Here is a 27,604-nt window from a genome sequence, read left to right on the forward strand (position 1 = left end):
GAGCCGGCTGCATGGGACCTCCAGACTGCTGCGTGGCCATGCAGCTCAGTGAGAACATTGCTCCAGAGGTAACGTTGGAACATGATGCACCCCTGCCCCCAGCTGGATATCCACCCATGTTTTACCAAAGCAGATTGTGCCCTTAGAGCTATTGAAAATCAGTGCCAGTTTCAGTAAAGTGATTAATAGAAAATGCACCTAATGCTTCAGAAAATATCTTGCTACAGCTCCTGACAACCTAAAAAGGCACTGTCCCAGCATTTGGCCATAGACACCAACTTTGGTTCTAAATCAGTTAATTTCACCCAGGGCAGCAGTTAGTCTGCTAAAATTAGCTCCAGCAGGCTAGGGATATTGCAACTTTAGTGGCTTGCCACATTTGCCCAAACATCATTCTAATCCATGTGCATTTCTCACCAGAATTAATCTCGATGCTAGAAAATCGCCCAAACTTTCTCGGGCTAGCCAGGAGATATCAAAGTCTCCACGATTACCAATTAGGAAACCTTCTATTGGTTCCCCAAGCTTAACTCGTAAAGAATTTCCTTTAGAAGATATCACACAGGTATGAAGCTGTATGGGTTTGTTTGATTCTTTACTGAAGTTCTTGTTTGATATTTTATTAAAGTGAAATGTTTCGTGCAAATTGACTTAACAGTTATATTTTTAGTAGGTACTCATGTCTTGTGCACAAACAGAAAAAATAAAGGATTTAAACAATAAATTGCATATTTAAAATATTAACTACATATTGAAGACTTGTCTAAAGTCTTAAATTTTGGGATGCATTTTAAGATGATAGGTGACTGTGTTGGGGAGTGAACATTATCCTCTTTAAATCCAGTGTGAGCGTTAATCACTTCCAGGTCAGTTATAAGCATGGGTTAGAGACAAGATACCAATGTACCTTAACGCCAAGTTCAAATTAGTGCCTTTTCCTGCATCTGCTTGACATACAATCAGTAAATTTGCATGATACTGCAAAGCAGCATTTTTAGAATTTAAAAAAAAATTTTACTTGTTTGTTTCAGCACAACTATCTTGCTCAGGTCACATCTAACATCTGGGGGACAAAGTTCAAGATTGTAGGACTGGCTTCATTTCTACCAAGTAATCTAGGTGCAGGTAGGAAATCAAAAATGAGTATTCTGTCTAGAAGCAGGTTTGCCCCATGTCCTAGTGGAATTCTTTATTAATGGAATGAATAATGCATTACTCTATATCACCTGACTTATAACACAAAATGTCTTTTAAGACTTAGTGATTCTGGTGAAGACTTAAGTCAGACTTCAGAAATTTTAGTTGTCCTAGGTGATGAAAATGTAGTCTAGAGTATTTGCATTTGTCAGCGTTGAACCTGTTCGTAATATTTCTTAAAGCCAAAACGTCATGCAACACTTTAAAATCAATACTGTTAAAATCGTAAGAGTGAGTAAATATTTAACTACGTATTTTCTCAATCTGCCTGTCAGTGTTTTGCAAGGTAGATAGTCCAATTGAAAATTGAAAAACCTTTGTACTATTGAACTGTTACACTTTTATAAATCAAAGAATGTGCTTCTAAACTGTTAGCTTGTCTCAGTTGTTGAATACTCTGTCATATGGTTGTGGATTCAACCCCACTGTGGACTTGAGCCACAATCTAGACTGACATTTCAGTGCAGTACTGAGGTGAAACTACATGATCAGAAGTGCTGCTTTTTGGATGAGACATTGAACGGAGGCCTCGTCCACCTGCTCATATGTTGTAGAAGGTTCCATGGCACTATTTGAAGAGCTGGGGATTTCTCTGTTCTGGCCAGCATTCTTTCCTTGACGAACACCACTGAAAACAGATGATCTGGTCATTCATTTGCAGTTTGAGGCTTTGCTGTGGGCAAATTTGGCTGTCATGTGTAGCCTGCAAATGCAAATAGGAGCTATTCTTTAGTGCAAAGGAGAGATAGAATTGTCATGAAATTGTTATCTCCATCTTTGGTAATCTCAGTGGAACTCAGTACCTTTTGGTTATGAGCCATTTATCACCAGGGCTTTGATGTAGTTGCCTAACAGTGCACATCACCACCCAGCATTGTCGAGTCTTTTACAAAAATGGGGACATCTAAAGATTCACAATCTTGCTTCCAAATAGATAAAACAGCAAATTGTTCCCACCGTGCAGCTGATTAATCTAGTTTGTCAATATTCGATCAGATAGTTTAACACATTATCAATTGTAAGCAAACCAATTCAGGAAATGAATTATGTAAATGAAAGAGGAGGGAAATAAGGTTAGAAAGCAGAGGTGAACATGAAAGAAAAGGAAATAAGAATTGATGACAAGATGAAACTGCCTGTCTGACATTCAGTCTTCGAAAGCCACAATTTGCTCCAGTTAAACATTGGAAAGACCTTGAGTTCAGACCCCACCACAAACTCTAACCTTGCCACCAATTCCAACCAAGCCACACATAGGCTGAACCAGACTGTCCACAACCTCTGTGACACTGAGCGAAGTTTCTGACCCCAAATCATCTTGCATACAAACAATGACGGACAGGAAAAGACCCTCTGGTCTATCCAGCTTGACCCACGCAATTGTGATACCTTGTTTATCACAATACACACACTGTACCACACCCGAAACCACGCGATCTCCTGGGAGAGACCTTGTTTATCACAATATACACACACTGTGCTACACCCAAAACCATGAGATCTCCTGGGAGAGACCTTGTTTATCACAATATACACACACTGTGCTACACCCGAAACCATGAGATCTCCTGGGAGAGACCTTGTTTATTTATCACAATACACACACTACCACACCCGAAACCACGCGATCTCCTGGGAGAGACCTTGTTTATCACAATACACACACTGTACCACACCCGAAACCATGCGATCTCCTGGGAAAGACCTTGTTTATCGCAATACACACACTGTACCACACCCGAAACCACGCGATCTCCTGGGAGAGACCTTGTTTATCGCAATACACACACTGTACCGCACCTGAAACCATGAGATCTCCTGGGAGAGACCTTGTTTATCACAATACACACACTGTACCACACCCGAAACCACGTGATCTCCTGGGAGAGACCTTGTTTACCACAATATACACACTGTACCACACCCGAAACCACGCGATCTCCTGGGAAAGACCTTGTTTATCACAATACACACACTGTACCACACCCGAAACCACGTGATCTCCTGGGAAAGACCTTGTTTATCACAATACACACACTGTACCACACCCGAAACCACGCGATCTCCTGGGAGAGACCTTGTTTATCACAATACACACACTGTACCACACCCGAAACCACGCGATCTCCTGGGAGAGACCTTGTTTATCACAATACACACACTGTACCGCACCCGAAACCACGCGATCTCCTGGGAAAGACCTTGTTTATCACAATACACACACTGTACCACACCCGAAACCACGCGATCTCCTGGGAGAGACCTTGTTTATCACAATACACACACTGTACCACACCCGAAACCAAGTGATCTCCTGGGAGAGACCTTGTTTATCACAATACACACACTGTACCACACCCGAAACCACGCGATCTCCTGGGAAAGACCTTGTTTATCACAATACACACACTGTACCACACCCGAAACCATGTGATCTCCTGGGAGAGACCTTGTTTATCGCAATACACACACTGTACCACACCCGAAACCACGAGATCTCCTGGGAAAGACCTTGTTTATCACAATACACACACTGTACCACACCCGAAACCACGAGATCTCCTGGGAAAGACCTTGTTTATCACAATACACACACTGTACCACACCCGAAACCACGCGATCTCCTGGGAGAGACCTTGTTTATCACAATACACACACTGTACCACACCCGAAACCACGCGATCTCCTGGGAGAGACCTTGTTTATCACAATACACATACTGTACCACACCCGAAACCATGAGATCTCCTGGGAGAGACCTTGTTTATCGCAATACACACACTGTACCACACCCGAAACCATGAGATCTCCTGGGAGAGACAAAAAAACAGGCCAATTTGGAGAGAAAAAAAATGTTGGAAAATCCTCTCTGACCCATCGAGGCAATCAAAACTGGTCCAGGCGGTCACTCTGGCCCTGAATTCCTTGCAGTGCCTATCTTCTGCAAGAGGTGATATCCACTCCAGCCAGAAACACGTCCAACTCTTGCTTGAAGGAATTTAGCTAATTGGCGTCCTTCGTGTTCCAGGTGTCCACTATTTCCTTGTAAAAGAACAACCTCCTGACATTGACCCTAGATCTAGCGTTGTACAGCTTTCTGATTCCTGGTCCTTCATAACCTATTTAATTGGAACAAACGCAGCGGGAATACAGTCTATTTCCCTTGATTTTATAAATCTCGACCCAATCACCCTGAAGTCTACGCTTCTCAAAGGTGTAGAGTCCCAACTGTTTTAGTCTATCTTGATAACTAAGATGCTTTAGACTTGGAATTACTCTACTGGCCCTCCTCTGCACCCTTTCCAAAGCCTCAATATCACCCCCCATGTGAGGAGACCAAAACTGGACAACGTATTCTAAGTGAGGCCTGACCAAGGTCTGGTACAAGGACAAAATAGTATTCTTAACAATTGTCCCATGAACACACCCCAACATCCTATTCACTCTAGCTATCGCTTCATGGCATTGCTCATAAACCTTTAGAGGTGTATGCACTAGAATGCCCAGACCTTTCTTTCTCACATTTTAATGCTTTTCCCTGAAGCGTGTATGTATGTTGAGCATTCGTGCATAACACTGAGCCCAATCCCCAACACATCAAGATCTGCCTGAAACAGTGGAGCATCGCCGACAGTCCTAACACCCGCACAGATCTTGGTATCATCTGCATATTTGCAGATCATGCCCCCAACACCTACATTTAGATTATTAATAAAAATAGTAAAGAACAGTAGTAAAGAGCAATGGTCCTAACACCGTTCTCCAGTCTACAGGAACCGTCTCAAAGCACAGTGAGTTATTAAAAATACAGGCTAGGAAACCTACACGGTTCTAGGAGATGAGGCTCATTCCTTGCGTGGGGGGGCGGGGTTTGGGGGGGAAGAGACCTGGTGTAGATGGAGTATGCTCTACTCCACGTGCATCTGAGATCCATGTATTGGCACGACCTGCTGCTGGAGGACGCACAGTTCCGTGACTCATTCAGTTGCTTCAAGACCGACTGGAGAAGGAAATGGGGAGGCATCTCCTTGAGGCTATTGTCGGATGTGGGCAAGGCTCATGTCCGCATCTTATGCAAAGGGGTCGACTAAGAGGCGGGGGTCAGATGGTTGGACAAGGAGGTGTTCGACCTGGAGTCCCATCTCAGTCAAGTCATCAACAATCTGGCTCTGCAACGGGTGTATGAAGAGAAGGGCGTGGTGAATGATCTGCAACTCGTCGGTCCTGAGGTGCGTTAGTGAGGTCGAGGCTCCAGTTCCTTCGGGACCTGGACTGCAGCTCCCCCTTCTACTCGCTGGAAAAAAGGTGAGGTGTTCATGAGCAGCTCCTCGGGCTGCTGGCAAACAACGGATCCTGAGGGGATCAGTGACTGGGCTCATGCCTACAATAGGGCTCTGTTCTCTCCGGATCTGTCCAGCAAGGATGCTTGCAGAGTTTTGTACATGGACCTGCCCAAGGTCAGCCCGGAGTGTGCTGAACAGCTTGATGCTCTACTAAGCCTGGCGGAGTAGACTGGTGCTCTCCGCAAGTTCAAGGGTCAAAGCCCCAGGGATGAACAGACTGACCGCGAAGTTCCACAGCACCTACTGGGATGTCCAGTTTGGGCGGGGGGAGGCAGTACGCGCGAGTCTAGGGGGAAAAGTCTGGCGACCGGGGAGATGCCTGTTTTGGTGCTCTGTAGTCATCGCCCTGTTGCCCAATTCGATTCACTCCACGTGATATCAAGAAACAGCTGAGGGCAAGGGATACAGCAAAGGCTATGGGCCCTGACAACATCCCGGCTATCATGCTGAAGACTTGTGCTCCAGAACTAGCCGCGCCTCTAGCCAAGCTGTTACAGTACACCTACATCACTGGCATCTATCCGACAATGTGGAAAACTGCCCAGGTATGTCCTGTCCACAAAAAGCAGGACAAATCCAATCTGGCCAATTACCGCCCCATCAGTCTACTCTCAATCATCAGCAAAGTGATGGAAGGTGTCATCGACAGTGCTATCAAGCAGCAGTTACTCACCTTTAACCTGCTCAGTGATGCCCAGTTTGGGTTCTGCCAAGACCACTCTGCTCCCGGCCTCATTACAGCCTTGGTCCAAACATGGACAAAGGAGCTGAATTCCAGAGTTGAGGTGAGAGTGACTGCCCTTGATATCAAGGCAGCATTTGACCGAGTGTGGCATCAAGGAGACCTAGTAAAACTGAAGTCAATGGGAATCGGGGGGAAAACTCCATTGGCTGGAATCATACCTAGCACAAAGGAAGATGGTTGTGGTGATTGAAGGTCAATCATCACAGCCCCAGGACATCGCTGCAGGAGTTCCTCAGGGCAGTGCCCCAGGCCCAACCATCTTCAGCTGCTTCATCAATGACCTTCCCACCAACCTAAGGTCAAAAATGGGGATGTTCGCTGATGACTGCACAGTGTTCAGTGCCATTCACAGCTCCTCAGATAATGAAGCAGTCCACGCCTGCATGCAGCAAGACCTGGACGACGTTCAGGCTGGGGCTGATAAGTGGCAGGTAACATTCATGTCACAGAAGTGCCAAGCAATGACTATCTCCAACAAGCAGGAGCCTAACCACAGCCCCTTGACATTCAGTGGCATTACCATCGCCGAATCCCCCACTATCAACATCCTGGGGGTCACCATTGACCAGAAACTTAACTGGACCAGCCACATAAATACTGTGGCAACAAGAGCAGGTCAGAGGCTAGGTATTCTGTGGCGAGTGTCTCACCTCCTGACTCCCCAAAGCCTTTATACCATCTACAAGGCACAAGTAAGGAGTGTGATGGAGTACTCTCCACTTGCCTGGATGAGTGCAGCTCCAACACTCAAGAAACTCGACACCATCCAGGACAAAGCAGCCCGCTTGATTGGCACCCCATCTACCACCTTAAACATTCACTCCCTCCGCCACCGGTGTACCGTGGCTGCAGTGTGTACCATCTACAAGATGCACTGCAGCAACTCGCCAAGGCTTCTTCGGCAGCACCTCCCAAACCCGCGACCTCTTCCACCTAGAAGGACAAGGGCAGCAGGTGTATGGGAACACCACCACCTCCAAGTTCCCCTCCAAGTCACACACCACCCTGACTTAGAAGTATATTGCTGATCCTTCATCGTCGCTGGGTCAAAATCCTGGAACTCCCTCCCTAACAACACTGTTGGTGTACCTTCATCACACGGACTGCAGCGGTTCAAGAAGGCGGCTCACCAGCACCTTCTCAAGGGCAATTAGGGATGGGCAATAAATGCTGGATTTGCCAGCGAAGCCCACATCCCATAAACGAATAAAAACAAAAAGAAGCCAATCTCTGCCTTAAAGTTGTCAGGACTGGTTCTGTACAGGCTGGGCATGGAGGTAGTCCTCTCAGCTTAGGCCAAGGATGTACTCCTCATGGTAATGGATTCTGTGGCCATGTGGAGGATGCACGAGTGCAGCAAGTGTATTCTACCACGTCCTCCGCAAGGATCAACTGGAACAAAAATTCTGGACTCCTGGCAGGTGGACTCCCTGCCGGAGGGCTTGAGGCCCTTTGCCTGGAGCACCATGCCCCTCCTTTACTTGGGTGTCTACCTCAGCCTTGCCAAGCCGGTGAACTGACAGGAGTTGGAGGCCAAGGTCACCACTTGTCTACGGTACTGGACAGGACTGCTCCAAGTGCTGTCCTACATGGGTCGATTATCTCCCACTAGTCCAACTCCCTCAATCACAACTCCCAGATAGAGATTTGCACACTATGCTCACATCTCACTCCACTCCAGACCCTTTATACCCTTACTCTGCCAGCAATTCCAGCTTAAGTCACCGGACTACCAGTCACCTGACCACTCCCTTACTTCCTATACCGGTTTTTAATATCCCTTAATTGCCCTCTAATTATACCCCATTTTAGACCCTACCTACACGAAAACTGTTTCCCTCAACTAATCTAATAGACAATTTCAATGCAAATACAGATACTAGCAAATACTAGCAGAGCACAGATAAATACACAGTATAATACAATGGAGGATGTACCACACTCGTGTATTTAAGTAGACACTAATTCGTACTCTCCTTAATCACAACTCCAAAATAGAGATTTGCACACTCTGCTCAAGTCACACTTCACTGAAGAAGTCTTGCTTCACAAAGGCTACCTACTTCCACCTCTATAAGAAATAAGAGGAGTAGGCCATACGGCCCTTGAGCCTTCTCCGCCATTCAATAAGATCATGGCTGATCATTACCTCAACTCCACTTCCCTGCACTATCCCCATATCCCTTGATTCTCTTAATATCCAAAAATCTATCGATCTCTGTCTTGGATATACTCAATGACTGAATCTTCACAGCCCTCTGTGGGGGAGAGAATTCCAAAGATTCACCACCCTCTGAGTGAAGAAATTTCTCATCCCCTCAAACCTAAATAGCTGACCCCTTATTCTGAGACTGTGACCCTTGTTTTTTTTTAAATTTGTTCCTTGCTTGTGCCTTGTAGATGGTAGAAAGGCTTTGGGAAGTCAGGAGGTGAGACACTCGCTGCAGAACACCTAGCCTCTGACCTGCTTTTGTTGCCACAGTATTTATGTGACTGGTCCAGTTAAGTTTCTGGTTAATGGTGACCCCCAGGATGTTGATGGTGGGGGATTCGATGATGGTCAAGGGGCTGTGGTTAGACTCCCGCTTGTTGCAGATAGTCATTGCCTGGTACTTGTGTGGTGCGAATGTTACCTGCCACTTATCAGCCCAAGCCTGAACGTCGTCCAGGTCTTGTTGCATGCGGGCATGGACTGCTTTATTATCTGGGGAGTTGTGAATGGCACTGAACACTGTGCAGTCATCAGCGAACATCCCCGTTTCTGACCTTATGTTGGAGGGAAGATCATTGATGAAGCAGCTGAAGGTGATTGGGCCTAGGACACTGCCCTGAGGAACTCTTACAGCAATGTCCTGGAGCTGAGATGATTGACCTCCAACCATCTTCCTTTGTGCTAGGTATGACTCCAGTGGAGAGTTTTCCCCCGATTCCCATTGACTTCAGTTTTACTAAGGCTCCTTGATATCACACTCAGTCAAACACTGCCTTGATGTCAAGGGCAGTCGCTCTCACCTCACCTCTGGAATTCAGCTCCCATGTCCATGTTTGGACCAAGGCTGTAATGAGGTCGGGAGCCGAGTGGTACTGATGGAATGCAAACTGGGCATCAGTGAACAGGTTATTGGTGAGTAAGGGCCGCTTGATAGCACTGTCGATGAAACGTTCCATCACTTTGCTGATGTTTGAGAGTAAACTGATCAGGTGGTAATTGGCCGGATTGCATTTTGCCTGCTTTTTGTGGACAGGACATACCTGGGCAGTTTTCCACATTGTCGGATAGATGCCAGTGTTGTGGCTGTACTGTAACAGCTTGGCTAGTTCTGGAGCACAAGTCTTCAGCACAACAGCCGGGATGTTTGTCGGGGCCTGTAGCCTTTGCTGTATCCAGTGCACTCAGCCATTTCTTGATATCACATGGAGTGAACCGAATTGGCTGAAGACTGGCTTCTGTATTGGTGGGGGCCTCGGGAGGAGGCCAATGTGGATCATCCACTTGGCACTTCTGAAGATGGTTACAAGTTCGACTGGGCTGGGTGTGCCGTTGTCGTGTCTGTAGCCGGTGCCGAGTTCGATGACAGGTGGTCTTATTATTGTTTCTTGTTTATTACAACTGAGTGGCTACTAGGCCATTTCAAAGGGCGGTTAAGAGTCAATCACATTGCTGTGGGTCTGGAGTCACATATAGGCCAGACCAGGTAAGGACGGCAGACTTCTTTTCCTAAATGACATTAGTGAACCAGATGGGTTTTTACGATAATCCCATGGTCACCATTAGTGATACTAGCTTTTTATTCCAGATTTATTTAATTAACTGAATTTAAATTATCCAGCCATGGTGGGATTTGAACTCACGTCTCTGGATTACTAGCCCAGTGACATTACCACTATGCTACTGTAACATAATCACTATGCTACCTAGACTCCCCAGCTAGGGGAAACATCCTCCCTGCATCTACCCTGTCAAGCCCTGTAAGAATTTTGTATGTTTCAATGAGATCACCTCTCATTCTTCTAAACTTTAGAGAATATAGGCCTAGTCTACTCAATCTCTCCTCATTGGACAGTCCCCCTATCCCAGGAATCAGTCTGGTGAACCTTCGTTGCAGTCCCTCTATGGCAAGTCTATCCTTCCTTAGGTAAGGAGACCAAAACTGTACACAGTACTCCAGGTGTGGTCTCACCAGGGCCCTATATAAGTGCAGTAAGATGCCTTTACTCTTCTAATCAAATCCTCTTGCAACAAAGGCCACCATATCATTTGCTTTCTGAATTGCTTGCTGTATAGTGTTAACTTTGTGATTTGTGTACAAGGACACCCAGGTCCCTCTGAACACCAATATTTCCCTATATCTCACCTTTTAAAACATATTCTATTTTTCTAGTTTTACTACCAAAGTGGATAACTTCACATTTTCTCCATATTATATTCCATTTGCCATGTTCTTGCCCACTCACTTAGCCTCACATTCCCACCTGGCTTTGTATCATCAGTAAACTTGGATATATTACATTTGGTCCCTTATCCAAACCATTGATATAGATTGTGAATAACTGAGGCCCAAACACTGATCCTTGCAGTACCCCACTAGTTACAGCCTGCCAACCAGAAAATGACCCGTTTATTCTGACGTTCTGTTTTCTGTCCGTTAACCAATCCTCAATCCATGTTAGTATATTACCCCAATCCAATGAACCCTAATTTTGTTTAATAACCTCTTGTATGGTACCTTATCAAATGTCTTCTGAAAATCCAAATACACCACATCCACTGGTTCCCCCTTATCTATCCTGCTAGTTATAACCTCAAAAAACTCTTAACAGATTTGTCAAAAACCATTTTCCTTTCATAAATCCGTGTTGAATCTGCCCAATCCTATTATTATTTTCTAAGTGCCCTGTTACCACGTCCTTAATAATAGATTCTAGCATTTTCCCTACTACTGATGTCAAGCTAACTGGTCTGTAGTTCCCCGGTTTCTCTCTTCCCTCCTTTCTTAAATAGTGGGGTTACATTTGCTACCTTCTAATCCGCAGGAACCGTTCTAGAATCTATGGAATTTTGGAAAATTACAACCAATGCATCCACTATCTCTATAGCCAACTCTTTTAAAACCCTAGGATGTAGGCTATCCGGTCCAGTGGATTTATCGGCTTTCAGTCCCATTAATTTCTCCAGTACTTTCTTTTATTAATATTAATTTCTTTCAGTTCCTCATTCTCGCTAGACCTTTGGTTCCCCACTATTTCTGGGAAGTTTTTTGTGTCTTCTTATGTGAAGACAGACACAAAGTATTTGTTTAATTTCTCTGCCATTTCCTTATTCCCCATTATAATTTCTCCTGTTTCAGCCTGTAAGGGACCCACATTTACTTTCACTAAACTTTTCCTTTTTACATACCTATAGAAGCTTTTACAGTCTGTTTTTATGTCTTTCGCTAGTTTGCTCTCATTCTATTATCCCTTTCTTTATCAATTTCTTAGTCCTCCTTTGCTGAATTCTAAAATCCTCCCAATCTTACTATTTTTGGCAACATTATAAGTCTCTTCCTTTGATCTAATACTATCTTTAATTTCCCTCGTTAGCCATCGTCGGACCTCTTTTCCTGTGGGGTTTTTGTGCCTTAAAGGAATATATTTGTTGTAAATTATGTATTAATTCTTTAAATGCTAGCCATTGCTTCTCTACCGTCAATACCTTTTAATGTAGTTTCCAAATCTACCTTAGCCAACTTGCCACTCATACCTACGTAGTTTGCTTTGTTTAGATTTAAGACCCTAGTTTTGGATTTAACTAAATCACTTTCGAACTTAATATAAAATTCTATTATATTATGGTCACTCTTCCCTAAAGACCCCTTTACTGCAAGGTTATTAATTAATCCACTCTCATTGCACAATACTAGATCTAAAATAGCCTGTTCCCGAGTTGGTTCCTCAACGTACTGATCTAGAAAACTACCTTCCATGAATTTGTCCTCCACACTTTTACTGCAAATTTGGTTTGCCCAGTCTATATGTAGATTAAAGTCCCCCATGATTATTGTATTACCCTTGTTACATGCGCATTTAATTTCCTGATTTATACTCTGCCCTACATTACAACTACTGTTTGGGGGGCCGATAAATAACTCCCACCAACGTTTTTTGCCCCTTGCTGTTTCTTAGCTCCACCCAAACTGATTCTACTTCTTGATTTTCGGAGCTAAGATCCTTTCTCTCTACTGTCTTTATCCTATTCTTTATTATCAGGGCTATCCCTCCTCCTTTTCCATTTTGCCTAACTCTTGTAAGTATCCTGGAATATTTATTTCCCAACTTTGCAACCACGTCTCCGTAATGGCTATTAGATCAAACCTATTAATTTCTATCTGAGCTATTAATTCATCTATTTTGTTGCGAATGCTTCGTGCATTCAGATATAGTGCCTTTAGCTTTGACTTTTTTCTATTTTCCCCTGATGTCACTCACCTTAGTCACTGATGCCTTATTACCTTTGTTACTCTCTCTGTCCCTTCCTGATCCACTCTGCTTATTTTTACCCAAAACTTTACTCTGTTCTAGAGCCTTGACATTTCTCTTGCTGCTTTTAAATTTACTCTTCCCTGAATCTCCACCCCCCCCTCCCCCCCACCATTAGTTTCTTCTTAGGCAGTCCTTCGGAACCGAGGATGACTTGCTTCCACACTAAAAATGAGTTCTCAGGTGACTGATGAGTCCAATGCGGGACCTACAGTCTCTGTCACAGGTGGGGCAGACGGTGGTTGAAGGGGCGGGTGGGTGTGGTGCTTCGGTTGACGTGCGCTCCTTCCGCTGTTTGCGCTTGGCTTCCGCTTGCTCCTGGCGAAAAGACTCGAGGTGTTCGGCACCTTCCCGGGTGCTTCTCCACTTTGTGCAGCCTTGGGCCAGAGATTCCCAGGTGTCGGTGGGGATATTGCACTTTTTCAAGGAGGCTTTGAGGGTGTCCTTGAAGCCCACCTGGGGCTCTCTTGCCGTGCCGGAGCTCCGAGTAGAGCGCTTGCTTTGGGAGTCTTGTATCGGGCATGCGGACAATGTGGACCGTCCATCGGAGCTGATCGAGCGTGGTTAAAGCTTCGATGCTGGGGATGTTGGCCTGAGCGAGAACACTGACGGTGCGCCTATCCTACCAATGGATTTGCAGGATCTTGCGGAGGCAGCGTTGGTGGTACCTCTCCAGTGCTTTGAGGTGCCTGCTGTACATGGTCCATGTCTCTGAAGCATACAGCAGGGCAGGTATCACTCCTGCTCTTGGTGCTGGGTTTGAGGTCCTGGTCTTCAAACATTCTTTTCCTCAGGCGACCGAAGCCTGCAGTGGCACACTGAAAGCGGTGTTGGACTTCGTCAAGGTCCTCTACCAACCTGCCCCTGCCACACAGTACTGCTCCCTGATTATCAAAATCCATGACGAGGCCTTGGACAATGTGGCCCACTTTCCATACCTCGGGAACCTACTGTCAACAAGGGCAGACTGTAAGAAATAGCTGTTAGATTCAAAGATGGGTTTTAATTCTTAGAACAGAGACTGACAACATGCAGCCGGGAACAGAAAGCAGAAATGCCAGCAAGGTCGACTATCAAGCATCAAAAGACAAATAGAAGTGATAAGGGAATCGTAAAATGCAAAACAACACAGGGTGGTGGGATAATAGACAAAAATGGAGCCAAAAAGTCATAAAATGTCCTTAAAGAAACATAACAAAACATTCCTCAGAAAGATAAGAGGGAGGCCTCGTCAGCCATGCAGAAAGGGATGGCGATGGATGCCTTCCTGCTTCACAATTGGGCAATAGGATGGGGGTTCAAATGATTGACACCAGGTGATTACCAGCCCACTGAAATAACTATAAATATAGACGACCGAGAGAGGAAATCAGGCAGTCAGGGCCGAAGGCTTCTCCGAGGTGGCTATGGCCTAACACCTTCGTCAAGTTTAGCCTCTGAGGTGGCTGACGGTCTAACACCTCCAACAACTCGAGGGATGACCCAACGGAAGTGACCGCTGCAGCAGACTGCAGAAATCCACCCAATCCGAGACCACCATACTGCCTCCCCGTCCGTCCGGTCGTGGCATTCCGATTCGCGAGTCGTAGATCATTCTCCACTGTCACGGGTTGTATGTCTATTATACTCAGCTTAAACCATATGTAATGTCTGATTATGCTTTAAAACTGTAGCTCTTTAGTAAAAGCCTTGCAACCCCTAAAACCTTTTGGGTAACCTGTGTGTGGCCTGTGATTCAATCTTACAAGACGTCAATGACGAAGTCCAACACCGCCTTCAATAGTTTAAAGCCCTGTCTATTGCCCTAGTTATTTGAATCGCCAGGACACTGATTCCAGCCGGTTTAAGTAGAGCCCACCCCAGCGGAGTAGCTCCCTCTTTTCCCCAGCACTGATTCCAGTGCCCCACGAACTGAAACCTCTTTCTCCCACACCACTCTTTGAGCCATGCATTTAAACCTCTAACCTGTTTAACCCTATGCCAATTTGCATGTGGCTCAGATAACAACCCAGAGATTATTGGCCTAGAAATTCATTATAGCCACTTTTGGGGCGGTAAAGTCGGGCGGCCGCTAAAGTTTGCGCCCGGCGCAAAGTCGAGGCCACTTCGCCAATATTCAGTAGCTTCGCCCTAAGAGGTTGCTGCTGCGCTAAATCAGGCGATGCACGACTATCATTAGGCGCTAAGCCGGCAACCCGGGGCGCTAACACCGGAAGTTGGGCGCAGGGCAGGTGCGGCGAGCTGCTGATTGCCGGCAGACACTCTGGCTCCGGTGAGCTCTTAAAGGGGGAGGGTGGATTTGTTTTTTTGACAGGCCGAGACTAGTGTATTTGTGTTTTTGGGGAGGGCTTCTCTCCATCACTTTGTTGTTGTTCCTCCTCCTCCTCCCAAAGAAGGAGTGTAGCAAAACGGCTGCCTTTTCTACTGCAGGAGTGCCCTTTAATTTGCGCTCCCCGTGGCCCGCCTCGGCTGTGTACCGTTCCACTTCACAGTCGTTCGGGCCGCCAGGCGCACAATGGGGCGGCGCGAGTGAAGTTCCGGTTCCGGGCGCACAAAGGGCGTTGCACGACGAAATGACGTCATGATCTGCGCGTGCAATGACTTTGCGCCGGCGCTAAATGTCTACTGAAGTTGGGGCGAGGCGCAGATCGCGCTGCGCCCGGGCGCTAAGCGCCTAGCGCTCGAGATCTACTCCTAAGGCGCTAACGGCTGGCGCAGCCAACTGAATTTCTAGGCCTATTACCTTTGAGGTTCTGCTTTTTAATTTGGATACTAGCTCCTCAAACTCCCTCAGCAGAACCTCATTCCTAGTTTTACCTATGTCGTTGGTTTCTACGTGGTCCACGACAACTGGATCCTCCCCCTCCCACTCCAAGTTCTTCTCCAGCCCCGAGGGATATCCTTAACCCTGGCACCAGACAGGCAACACAGCCTTCGGTACTCCCTGTCATGGCTGCAGAGAATGGTATCTATCCCCCTGACTATACTGTCGCCTACTACTACCACATTCCTTTTTACTCCACCCCACTTGAATGGCCTCCTGTACCACAGTGCCATGGTCAGTTTGCCCATCCTCCCTGCCGTCCTTGTTCTCATCCATACAGGCAGCAAGTACCTCGTACCTGTTGGACAAGGTCAAGGGCTGGGGCTCCTCCATCACTACATCCTGGGTCCCCATACCTTCCTGCCTCGCAGTCACACTCTCCTGTCCCTGACCATTGACTATCTCTAAAGTACTGCTTAACCTAAGGGGTGTGACTGCCTCCTGGAACAAAGTGTCCAGGTACCTCTCCCCCTCCCTGATGCATCACAATGTCTGCAGCTCGTACTCCAGCTCAACAACTCTGAGCCGAAGTTCCTCAAGCTGCAGGCATTTACCACAGATGTGGTTGCTCGGGATCTCGTTGGTTGCCACCAACTCCCGCATGCTGCAGTTACGACACACCACCTGCCCTGCCATCACTATCTAACCTTATTTTATTTATATAATAAGCTACAGTATTTATTCAAATGATTATTTTTACTTTTAATTTTTAGTTTTAATTAGTTAATTTAGTTTATTAATTCAATAAAGTTATAGTAGTTAATACTCTCCCAGTTCTGAATTTAATCCACTTACCTAACCTAGAGAGTAAAAGAACTGTAATACTCACCAACCAATCACCTACCTGCTGTCCTGTGACATCACTCCTTGTATTTTTGTTTTTTTAAGTCGCTGCTCAGCTCCCTTTAAGCTGCTCCCGCTTAGGTCTGCGCTGTGTCCTGGGCCTTCTCTGGTGCTCCCTTTATGCCACTGCTCCCGCTCTGGTCTGCGCTGTGTCCTGGGTCTTCTCCGGTGCTCCCTTTATGCCACTGCTCCCGCTCTGGTCTGCGCTGTGTCCTGGGCCTTCTCCGGTGCTCCCTTTATGCCACTGCTCCCGCTTAGGTCTGCGCTGTGTCCTGAGCCTTCTCTGGTGCTCCCTTTATGCCGCTGCTCCCGCTCTGGTCTGCGCTGTGTCCTGAGCCTTCTCTGGTGCTCCCTTTAAGCCACCGTCTCTGCTGCCGCCACTCCCGCTCAGTCTGCTGCACCATTCAATAAGATCAAGGCTGAACTTTTACATCAACTCCACTTTCCCGCCCTATCCCTATATCCCTCGATCCCCTTAGTGCCCAAAAATCGATTGACCTCTATCTTGAATATACTCATTGACTGAGCATCCACAGCCCTCTGGGGTAGAGAATTCCAAAGATTCACAACACTCTGAGTGAAGAAGTTTCTTTTCATCTCCATCCTAAATTCCTGTAAGATTCTTATAAGTTTCAATGAGATCACACCTCATTCTTCTAAACTCCAGAGAGTATAGGTCAATTTGCCCAATCTCCTCTTATAGGACAACCCTCATCCCAGGGATCAATCTCGTGAATCTTCATTGCACCCCCTCTAAGGCAAGTATATCCCACAGCACAGAGAGCAACCACAGTTGATAATTTGGAAAATAGTGGGAATCATGAACGAGTGGGAAGTTGAGAATAGTGGGAATTTGGTGCGGGGGAAAGGAGGTGCTTCTTTTTGCCTTTAACACTTGTGTAAACTTGAGGCAGTAAGTATTTAAGGTTTTGTCAGTGTTTTAGTGCTTGGTGCAAGTTAATGTGCAAAAAAACCAAAATCTTAAAACAGACTAAAGGTAATTACCTATAAATAAATATAGGCTAAGATAAGGTAAGGACCAAAGTTAAAGAACTAGGATACCGAAACAAAGTTTCAAAAAGCGTGAGATTTTCCAGTAGCGTCCATTTGGCTGGTATAAACAGCTCCTTGACCCGGGGAAGTCACAGGACAGCAGGTTGGTGATTGGTGGGTGAGTATTTTTTTTTGCTCTCTAAGCTGGGGGAGTGGTGTACACTAGAAACTAGGAACCTATAACTAATATTTTTATTAAATTAATAATTTAAACTAGATCAATTAATTCCTTTAAAAAAAAACTAAAAATAAACCAAGTAAATTAATTACATAAAACTTTAGTTAATTAAATATGTAAAGCAAGGTTGGATAGAAATGGCAGTGCAGGAGGTGTGCCGTATCTCCACCATGTGGGAGTTTGTGGAGAGCACTGTGATCTCAGACAACCACATGAGTGTCTGCAACTCGAGGAACTTTGGCTCAGTGTTGTTGAGCTGGAGTCTGAGATGCAGACATTGCGATGCACCAGGGATAGAGAGAGTTACCTGGACATTTTGACCCAGAAGGCAGTCACACCTGTTAGGTTAGGTAGTGCTTTAGATTTGGTTAGTGGTCAGGGATAGGAGGATGGGACTGTGACTCAGGCAGGTAAGGGGGACCTCAGATGCAGTGGTAGAGGAGCTTCAGCCTTTGCCCTTGTCCAACAAGTACGAGGTACTTCTTGCTACCAGTGTGGATGAAAACAAAGACTGCAGGGAGGATGGGCAAATTGACCACGGCACCATGGTGGGGTGGAACGAAAAGGAATGCGATAGTTGTAGGGAACAGTATAGTCAGGGGGATAGACACCGTGTTGCCTGCCCAGTGTCAGGGTTGAGGACGTCGCCTCGCGGCTGGAAAAGGAGAGGGAGGATCCCATTATTGTGGCCCACGTAGGAACCAACGACAAAGGTAGAACTCGGAATGAGGTTCTGGGAGGGTGTTTGAGGAGCTCGGGTACAAGCTAAACAGGTGGTAATCTCTGGATTACTACCTGTACCACGTGCAAATTGGCATTGGGACAAACTGATTAGGTGTTTAAATGCGTGGCAGAAAGAGTGGTGTGGGAGGCGGGGGTTTCAATTCTTGGGGAGCACTGGGGAAATTCCATTGGAATGGACTCCACTTAAACTGGGCTGGGACCGGTGCCCTGGTGAATTGAATAACTAGGGTGGTAGATAGGGCTTTAAACTAATGAGGGGGAGGGAGGGTTTAGGTAAGGGTAAATCTATAAGTTTGAAAAGAAAAGTCAGGACTGTAGGACAGAGTAGTGATTTGGGTAGAATCGAGCAGAATGTGTCAGGGAGGGACAGGGAGTTTAACAATGGTAAATAGGACATCAGTGACTAAGGCCACATCAGGGAAAAATAGTAATAAGTTAAAATTAAAGGTGCTATATATGAATGCATGAAGCATTCATAACAAGATAGATGAATTAATGGCACAAATAGAGATAAATGGGTTTGATCTAGTAGCCATTACTGAGATGTGGCTGCAGGGTGACCAAAGTTGGGAACTAAGTATTCTAGGGCACTTCACCTTTAGAAGAGATAGGAAAAATGGAAATGTATGTGGGGTAGCCCTGATAATAAAGGATGAGATAAAGGCAGACGTGAGAAAGGTTCAGGATGTAGAATCAGTATGAGTGGAGCTAAGAAATAATAAAGGGCAGGAAACACTGGTGAGAGTAGTTTATAGGCCCCCTGACAGTAATCATAATGTTGGACAGAGTATAAATCAGAAAATTAGAGGAGCATGTAACAGGGGTAATGCTGGGGGACTTTAATCTTCATATAGACTGGTCAAAGCAAATTGGCAAAGGTAGCTTGGAAGAGTTATTCATGGAATGCATTTGAGACAGTTTTCTAGAACAATACGTTGAGGAACCAACTAGGGAACAGGCTATTTTAGATCTAGTGTTTTGTAATGAGAGAGGGTTAATTAGTAATCTTATAGTAAAGGATCCTCTGGGGAAGAGTGATCATAATATGATGGAATTTTGTGTTAAGTTTGAGAGTGATGTGGTTAAGTCTGAAACTAAGATCTCAAATTTAAACAAAGCCAATTATGAAGGTATCAGAGGTGATTTGAGTGAGGTAGATTAGGAAATTACATTAAAAGATATGATAGTAGATAAAGCACTAGGCCTATATTCCCTAGAGTTTGGAAGAATGAGAGGATGCACATCCTCTGCCATGTGGGAAGTCCTGGACGTTTCTCATATCCTGGACACACACATCTACAGGCAGTGTCGTCAGCTCGAGGAGCTCGAGCTCCGGGGTTCAGAGCTTGAGCAGCGGCTGGCATCATTGCAGTGCGTCCACGAAACTGAGCACTATGTTGATAGCACGTATCAGGAGGTGGTCACACGGCAGCTTAAGAGTGTGCAGGCAGAGAGGGAATAGGTGACCGCCAGACAGACAAGGAGGACCAGGCAGGTAGTGCAGGAGTCCCTTGAGTGCGTCTCGCTCTCTAACCGGTATGCAGTTCTTAACACTGGTGAGGGCGATGGTTCCTCTGCGGAGTACAGCCAGAGCCACGTCCTTGGCACCATGGGTAGCTCAGCTGTACAGGGGGGAAGGAAGAAGGTCAGGAAAGCAATAATGATAGGAGATTCAACCGTTACGGGAAAGGACAGGCGTTTCTGCGACCGCAGACGTGACTCCAAGATGGTATGTGGCCTCCCTGGTGCCAAGGTCAAGAATGGCAGTGAGCGGCTGCAGGACATTGAGGTGGCAGGGTGAACAGCCAGAGGTCATGGTCCATATCGGTACCAATGACAAGTAGAAAGAGGGATGAGGTCCTGCAGGCAGAATTTAGGGAGGTAGGAAAAAGATTAGTAAGCAGGACCTCAAATGTAGTCATCTTCAGATTACTCCCAGTGCCACGTGCTAGTGAGTACAAAAATAGGAGGATAGAGCAGATGAATATGTGACTGGAGAGATGGTGCAAGAGGGAGTGCTTTAGATTCCTGAGGCATTGGGACCGGTTGTGGGGGAGGTGGGACCTGTACAGGCCGGGTGGGTTGCACCTCAACAGGGCCAAGACCAATATCTCGGGGAAGTTTGCTAGTGCTGTTGGGGAGGGTTTAAACTAGCTTGGTCGGGACATGGGAACCTGAGCGTAGATTTAGAAGGGAGAGAAGCAAAGCTGGAAATGGAAGGCAGAAAATTAATACGCGAGTTTGGAAGGTAGAGGAAACAAAGGCTAGAAAACAGACAACAAAGGGATCTGGCAGTGCTTAATGATATAATCTTCAATGCAAGGAGTCTAGTAAATAAGGCAGATGAGCTGAGGGCACAGATAGACATCCAGAAATATGATACCATAGCTATTACTGAAACATGGCTCAAAGAAGGACAAGAATAGCAGCTCAACATTCCTAGTTACAGGATTTTCAGATGAGATAGAGAGGGGGATAAAAAAGGAGGGGGGTCCCAATATTGGTTAAAGAAACAATTACAGCTCTGAGGAGGGATGATATGTTAGAAGAATTATCAAATGAGACTATATGGGTTGAACTGAAGAACAGAAAATGGCAATCACGAGATAGCAGAGCAAATATATAGGCAAATTTCTGAGACGTGCAAAAACAATAGGGCAGTAATAGGGGATTTCAACTACCCTAATATTAACTGGAATAGAATAAGTGTAAAAGGTATAGAGGGCGCAGAATTCTTAAAATGCATTCAGGAGAACTTTTTTAGCTAGTACATAACAAGCCCAACAAGAGAGGGGGCGGTTCTGGGGAATTAAGCTGGGCAGGTGGAAGGGGTATCAGTGGGAGACCATTTTGGCGGAAGTGATCATAATTCAGTTAGAATTAGTGTTGTTATGGAAAACATAGAAGATAGGAGCAGGAGTAGGCCATTCGGCCCCTCGAGCCTGCTCCACCATTTAATGAGATCATGGCTGATCATCCAAATTCAGTACCCTGTCCCTGCTTTCTCCCCATATCCCTTGATCCCTTTAGCCTTAAGAAATATATCTAACTCCTTCTTGAATATATTTAATGAATTGGCCTCAACTGCCTTCTGTGGTAGAGAATTCCACAGGTTCACCACTCTCTGGGGGAAGAAATTCCTCCTCATCTCAGTCCTAAATGGCTTACCCCTTATCCTTAGACTGTGACCCCTGGTTGTGGACTCCCCTGCCATCGGGAACATCCTTCCTGCATCTAGTCTATTTAGTTCTGTTCGAATTTTATAAGTTTCAATGAGATCCTCTCTCATTCTTCTAAACTCCAACGAATATAAGCCCAATCGACCCAATCTCTCCTCATACGTCATTCCTGCCATCCCAGGTATCAGTCTGGTGAATCTTCGCTGCACTCCCTCCATGGCAAGAACATCTTTCCTCAGATAAGGCGACCAAAACTGCACACAATACTCAAGGTGTGGTCTCACCAAGGCCCTGTACAACTGCAGCAGTACTCGAATCCGCTCGCTGTGAAGGCCAACATACCATTTGCCTTCTTAACCGCCTGCTGCACCTGCATGCTTACCTTCAGCGACTGGTGCACAAGGACACCCAGGTCTCGTTGCACTTCCCCTTCTCCCAATCTATTGCCGTTCAGATAATAATCTGCCTTCCTGTTTTTGCCATCAAAGTGGATAACCTCGCATTTATCCACATTATACTGCATCTGCCCAATCACCCAACCTGTCCAAATCATACTGGTGTTTCTCTGCATCCTCCTCACAGCACACACACCCACCCAGCTTTGTGTTGTCTGCAAACTTGGAGATTTTACATCTAGTTCCCTCGTCTAGATCATTAATATAAATTGTGAATAGTTGGGGTCCTAGCACTGATCCCTGCGGTACCCCACTAGTCACTGTCTGCCACTCGGAAAAAGACCCGTTTATTCCAACTCTTTGCTTCCTGTCTGCCAACCAGTTCTCTATCCAAGTCAGTACCTTACCCCCAATCCCATGTGCTTTAACTTTGCACGCTAACCTCTTATGCGGGACCTTATCAAAAGCCTTCTGAAAGTCCAAATACACCACATCCACTGGTTCTCCCTTATCTATTCTACCAGTTACATCCTCAAAAAATTCCAGTAGATTAGTCAAGCACGATTTACCTTTTGTAAATTCATGTTGACTTTGTCCGATCCTGTCACTGTTTTCCAAGTGCTCTGCTACTACATCTTTTACTAGCTGGGGGTGCCTGGCATTGCCAGGGCTTTTTTTGGCCGTGCGGTTTACGGCTGGGCGCTGCCGCTCCCGCGCTCTGTGTCACTCTTTCCCTCCCTGACCCTCTCTCTGTCTGTCCCCCTCTCTCTCCCTGCCCCTCTCTCTCCCTGCCCCCTCTCTCTCTCCCCCCCCCTCCCTGCCCCTGTATGTCCCCTCTCTCTCTATCTCCCTCTCTCTACTTCTCCCCCTCTCATCTCCCTCCCTCCCTCCCTCCCCCTCTTATGGCACCCGGGGAAGGGCTTTGAAAATTGAGCCCGGCCGCGGTGGACGTGCGGGGCCTAGCGGTTCAGGCCTGGCCGGGCTCTGGGGCCAAGACGGACCCCAGCTGAGCTCCCGGTGCGGCAGGGTGCCACGCCGCGGGTGGCGCGGTTAACGGCTGGCTTCTGACGTTCCCCCGCCCGCTGTGTGTCTCGGGCCGAGCAGTCGTGAGGCCCGGCCCGAGTGACTCCAACTCACCTCCCGCTCCTGGAGCCGCAATGTGGGGGTTTGTTTGGCTGGTGCTGTCGCTGTGGGGATGAAAAAAATGGCGGCGAAGTTTCGGGAGGCTGCAGGATTAGGCCCGCCCACAGACGGCGGATTGGTCAACCATCAGGTCACTGAACTGTAGGATTGGTCAACCATCACGTCACTCAATGCTAATGAGCGGTAGGATTGGTCAACCGCTAATGAGCGGATTTTTGAGGATTTTTTAACGTTTTTTGTATAGTGTCCGAACAATTTTTATCTGACCAAAAAGTAAATACGCCTATTAGACTCCTCTACTGATAAGCTTTCTTTTGATATAACATGCGTGTAGGTACGCTCTATAACTTTTGAGTGTATAGCGGACAGACAGACAGACAAACCAACTCAAGATAATGGACTCTAGCATTTTCCCCACTACCGATGTCAGGCTTACCGGTCTATAATTCCCCGTTTTCTTTCTACCACCTTTTTTAAATAGTGGGGTTACATTAGCTACCCGCCAATCCTTGGGAACTGTGCCAGAGTCTATATAATTTTGGAAGATGACCAGCAATGCATCTACTGTTTCCAGGGCCACTTCCTTAAGTACCCTAAGATGTAGATTATCAGGCCCTGGGGATTTATTGGCCTTCAATCCCGTCAATTTCCCTAACACCATTTCCCGACAAATACTGATTTCATTCAGTTCCTCCCTCTCATTAGACCCTATTTTCCCCGACATCTCTGGGAGCTTATTTGTGTCCTCCTTTGTGAAGACAGAACCAAAGTATGTATTTAATTGGTAAGCCATTTCTTTGTTCCCCATTATAAATTCCCCTGATTCTGACTGCAAGGGGCCTACGCTTGACTTCACCAATCTTTTTCTCTTCACATATATATAGAAGCTTTTACAGTCAGTTTTTATGTTCCCTACAAGCTTACTCTCATACTCTATTTTCCCCCTCTTAATTAATCCTTTTGTCCTCCTTTGTTGAATCCTAAACTGCTCCCAATCCTCAGGCATACTGCTTTTTCTGGCCAATTTATATGCCCTCTCCTTGGATCTTATGCTATCCCTAATTTCCCTTGTTAGCCATGGTTGCGCCACCTTTTTTGGTTTAATTTTATGCCAGACAGGGATGAACAAATTCTGTAGTCCATCCATGCGACCTTTAAATGTTTGCCATTGCCTATCCACTGTCAACCCTTTAAGTATCGTTCCCCTATCCATCCTAGCCAACTCGCGGCTCATACCATCGTAGTTTCCTTTATTTAAATTCAGGACCCTAGTCTCTGAGTCAACTAATTCACTCTTCATCTTAATGAAGAATTCTGTCATATTATGATCGCTCCTCCCCAAGGGCCCTCGTACAACAAGATTGCTAATTAATCCTTTCTCATTACATAATACCCAGTCTAAGATGGCCTGATCTCTAGTTGGTTCCTCAACATATTGGTCCAGGAAACCATCCCGTATACACTCTAGGAATTCTGCTGGAAGAACACCTGCTCCCTGCTGGACCTGGTGACCACGCTTTACCAGTAGCTATCAAAATCACCACCACCCTCAACTTTTTTGCCTCTGTATCCTTGCAGGGCTCTGCTGTTGGCGGCCATAAGTGCATAAGACAGGTGACTGATGGTTTGTTCGCCAGGGCTACCAATTGTGTTAACTTTGCCTGCTCGTTGGAATGAGCAGGCATTCAGGTTTGTGGTTTTGGCTGGCTTCCCACAGGTGCAGGGTGTCATCGACTGCATACACGTGGCAATCAGGCCAGATCACCCAGGAGTATTCGTCAACCACAATGGCTTCCACTCCATCAACGTGCAGCTCGTCTGCAACCAGAAAAAAATCTTTATGCAGATGTGCCCAAGATTCCTGAGCAGTTGCCATGATGCTTTCATACTGCGGCAGTTGAACCTTCCTGACGTCTTCTGCACCTGGAAGCAGAGTTACTGGCTGGCTGCTCGAAGACATGGGATACCCACTTAAAATGTGGCTGATGACACCTCTCAGAAACCTAAGGAATGACACCCAAGAACGCTACAATAAATGCCATTTGACAACCAGATGTGTCATTGAGCAAGCAATCGGCATGCCGAAGATGCGCTTCAGGTGCCTGGACAGATTTGGAGGCGCCCTTCAGTACACAGCAGTCAGGGTCTCCAGAATAGTCATGGTGTGCTGCGCTCTGTACAACATTGCCCAGCAGTGAGGTTTGGACCAGCAGGAGGACGAAAGCGCAGAGTCCAGATCCTCTTTGGAGGATTCCAAGAAAGAGGAGGAAGGTGATGAGGGCAATGCACCACCAGCTGTGCATATTGCTGCCCGGGATGCCCTGATTATTACAATAGCAAAATACTGCGGATGCTGGAAATCTGAAATAACAACAGAAAACGCTGGAAAAACTCAGCAGGCCAGGCAGCATCCGTGGAGAGAGAAACAGAGTTAACGTTTCAGGTCTGGGACCCTTCATCAGAACTGGAAAAAGCTGGGTGGGAGGGTAAGCTGCGAGGAGGATGTCGGGAAATTCCAGTACGATTTGGACAGGTTGGGTGATTGGGCAGAAACATGGCAAATGCACTATAATGTGGATAAATGTGAGGTTATCCACTTTGGTGGCAAAAACAGGAAGGCAGATTATTATTTGAATGGCAATAGATTGGGAGAAGGGGAAGTGCAAAGAGACCTGGGTGTCCTTGTGCACCAGTCGCTGAAGGTAAGCATGCAGGTGCAGCAGGCGGTTAAGAAGGCAAATGGTATGTTGGCCTTCGTAGCAAGAGGGTTCGAGTACAGGAACAAGGATGTCTTGCTACAGTTGTACAGGGCCTTGGTGAGACCGCACCTTGAGTATTGTGTGCAGTTTTGGTCACCTTACCTGAGGAAAGACGTTCTTGCCATGGAGGGAGTGCAGCGAAGATTCACCAGGCTGATACCTGGGATGGCAGGAATGACGTATGAGGAGAGATTGTGTCGATTGGGCTTATACTCACTGGAGTTTAGAAGATTGAGAGTGGATCTCATCGAAACCGATAAAATTCTGTCAGGTCTGGACAGACTAGATGCAGGAAGGATGTTTCTGATGGCCAGGGAGTCCAGAACCAGGGGTCATAGTCAAAGGATAAGGGGTAAACCATTTAGGACTGAAATGAGGAGGAATTTCTTCACCCAGAGAGTGGTGAACCTGTGGAATTCTCTGCCACAGAGGGCGGTGGAGGCCAGTTCATTAAATATATTCAAGAAAGAGTTGGATATATTTCTTGTGGCTAAAGGGATCAAGGGATATGGGGAAAAGGTAGGGACAGGGTACTGAATTTGGATGATCAGCCATGATCACATTGAATGGTGGAGCAGGCTCGAAGGGCCGAATGGCCTACTCCTGCTCCTATCTTCTATGTTTCTATGGAGATGTAACAGATATTAAGCAGGTGCAGAGACGGGGGCGGGGTCGCCTGTCACTTTAATGCACCGCTTCACTCCCACTCTGATCTCTCTGTCCTTGGCCTATTACAGGAAACTCTCGTTTAAATGGCACCTAAATATCTGGAATTCTCTATTAACCGGCAAAATTCATACTCCGAAAACAACACCTCAATAACCGGAAATGTTGCCGAGTCTCCCACGGTGGTCGAGTTAGTCAGTGGGGGTAGTTCTCCAAACTGCCACTACTCGGCTTCTTGGCGCTGTCAGAAGTAATTAAAGAGTTATGGATTACCCTCAACTGGCAGTATTGTATTTAATCAAGCATCATCCATTTAACACAACATTCTGTAGGTGAGTACCCAATTACTGTATACTGCACATTTCTTGATTTTTTAATTTTTGTTTGTTAAAAATAGCCTCGGTAGATAACCCTCTCCGTCATCCGGAATTTTTAATCAACCGACACCATCCCGGTCCCGTTGGTGCCGGATACCAAAGAGTTTCCTGTACATTGTTCCAATGTAGCTCAACGTAAGCTCGAGGAACAGCACCTCATCTTTCGATTAGGCACTTTACAACCTTCCGGACTCAACATTGAGTTCAACAATTTCAAACTATAACCCCTGCCCCCATTTTTCATGCTGTATGATTTTACCATTCCCATTTGCAACATTTTATCTTTCCTGCCTCTTACAAAAGTGTTAAGTATGTGTATTGTATTGAACAATTAACACAAAGACTTAAACGTATAACTCAAACAGGTCTTTACTGGTTGGAGGTAGGGACTGCACGTAGGTCTTTACTTCATGCCCACCGGCGGGAACTGAGGGGAGATCAGTACCCACAGTACTATTTATACCCCTATGGCCAGGAGTGGTACTGCGTATCACTACGCCCTACAAGTAGTGCAGTCCTGTCCATAGGTTCAAAGTAGCACACATATTACATACACAACATTCCTCCCTTCTTAGCTTTACAGTCATCTCCCCATTTAACATAACGTAATAACATATATACATATATAACTTCAGGTTT

General features: G+C 46.2%; 1 protein-coding gene across 6 annotated transcripts in view; it reads left to right on the forward strand.

Moving 5' to 3' along the window:
- The window catches only part of LOC147121665 (tubby-related protein 4-like), a 426,260-nt gene that overhangs the window by 344,741 nt on the left and 53,915 nt on the right, over nt 1-27,604 (forward strand). For all 6 annotated transcript variants that reach the window (XM_085982109.1, XM_085982110.1, XM_085982112.1 and 3 more), the window contains 2 exons: nt 421-565; nt 1,032-1,125. In XM_085982109.1, the coding sequence (XP_085838235.1) occupies nt 421-565; nt 1,032-1,125 (239 nt within the window). The remainder of the gene's footprint in view (nt 1-420; nt 566-1,031; nt 1,126-27,604) is intronic.

This window comes from Somniosus microcephalus, chromosome 3 (assembly GCF_052327205.1).
Source record: "Somniosus microcephalus isolate GS21.2 chromosome 3, FLI_Smic_1.0, whole genome shotgun sequence".
Lineage (NCBI taxonomy): Eukaryota > Metazoa > Chordata > Chondrichthyes > Squaliformes > Somniosidae > Somniosus > Somniosus microcephalus.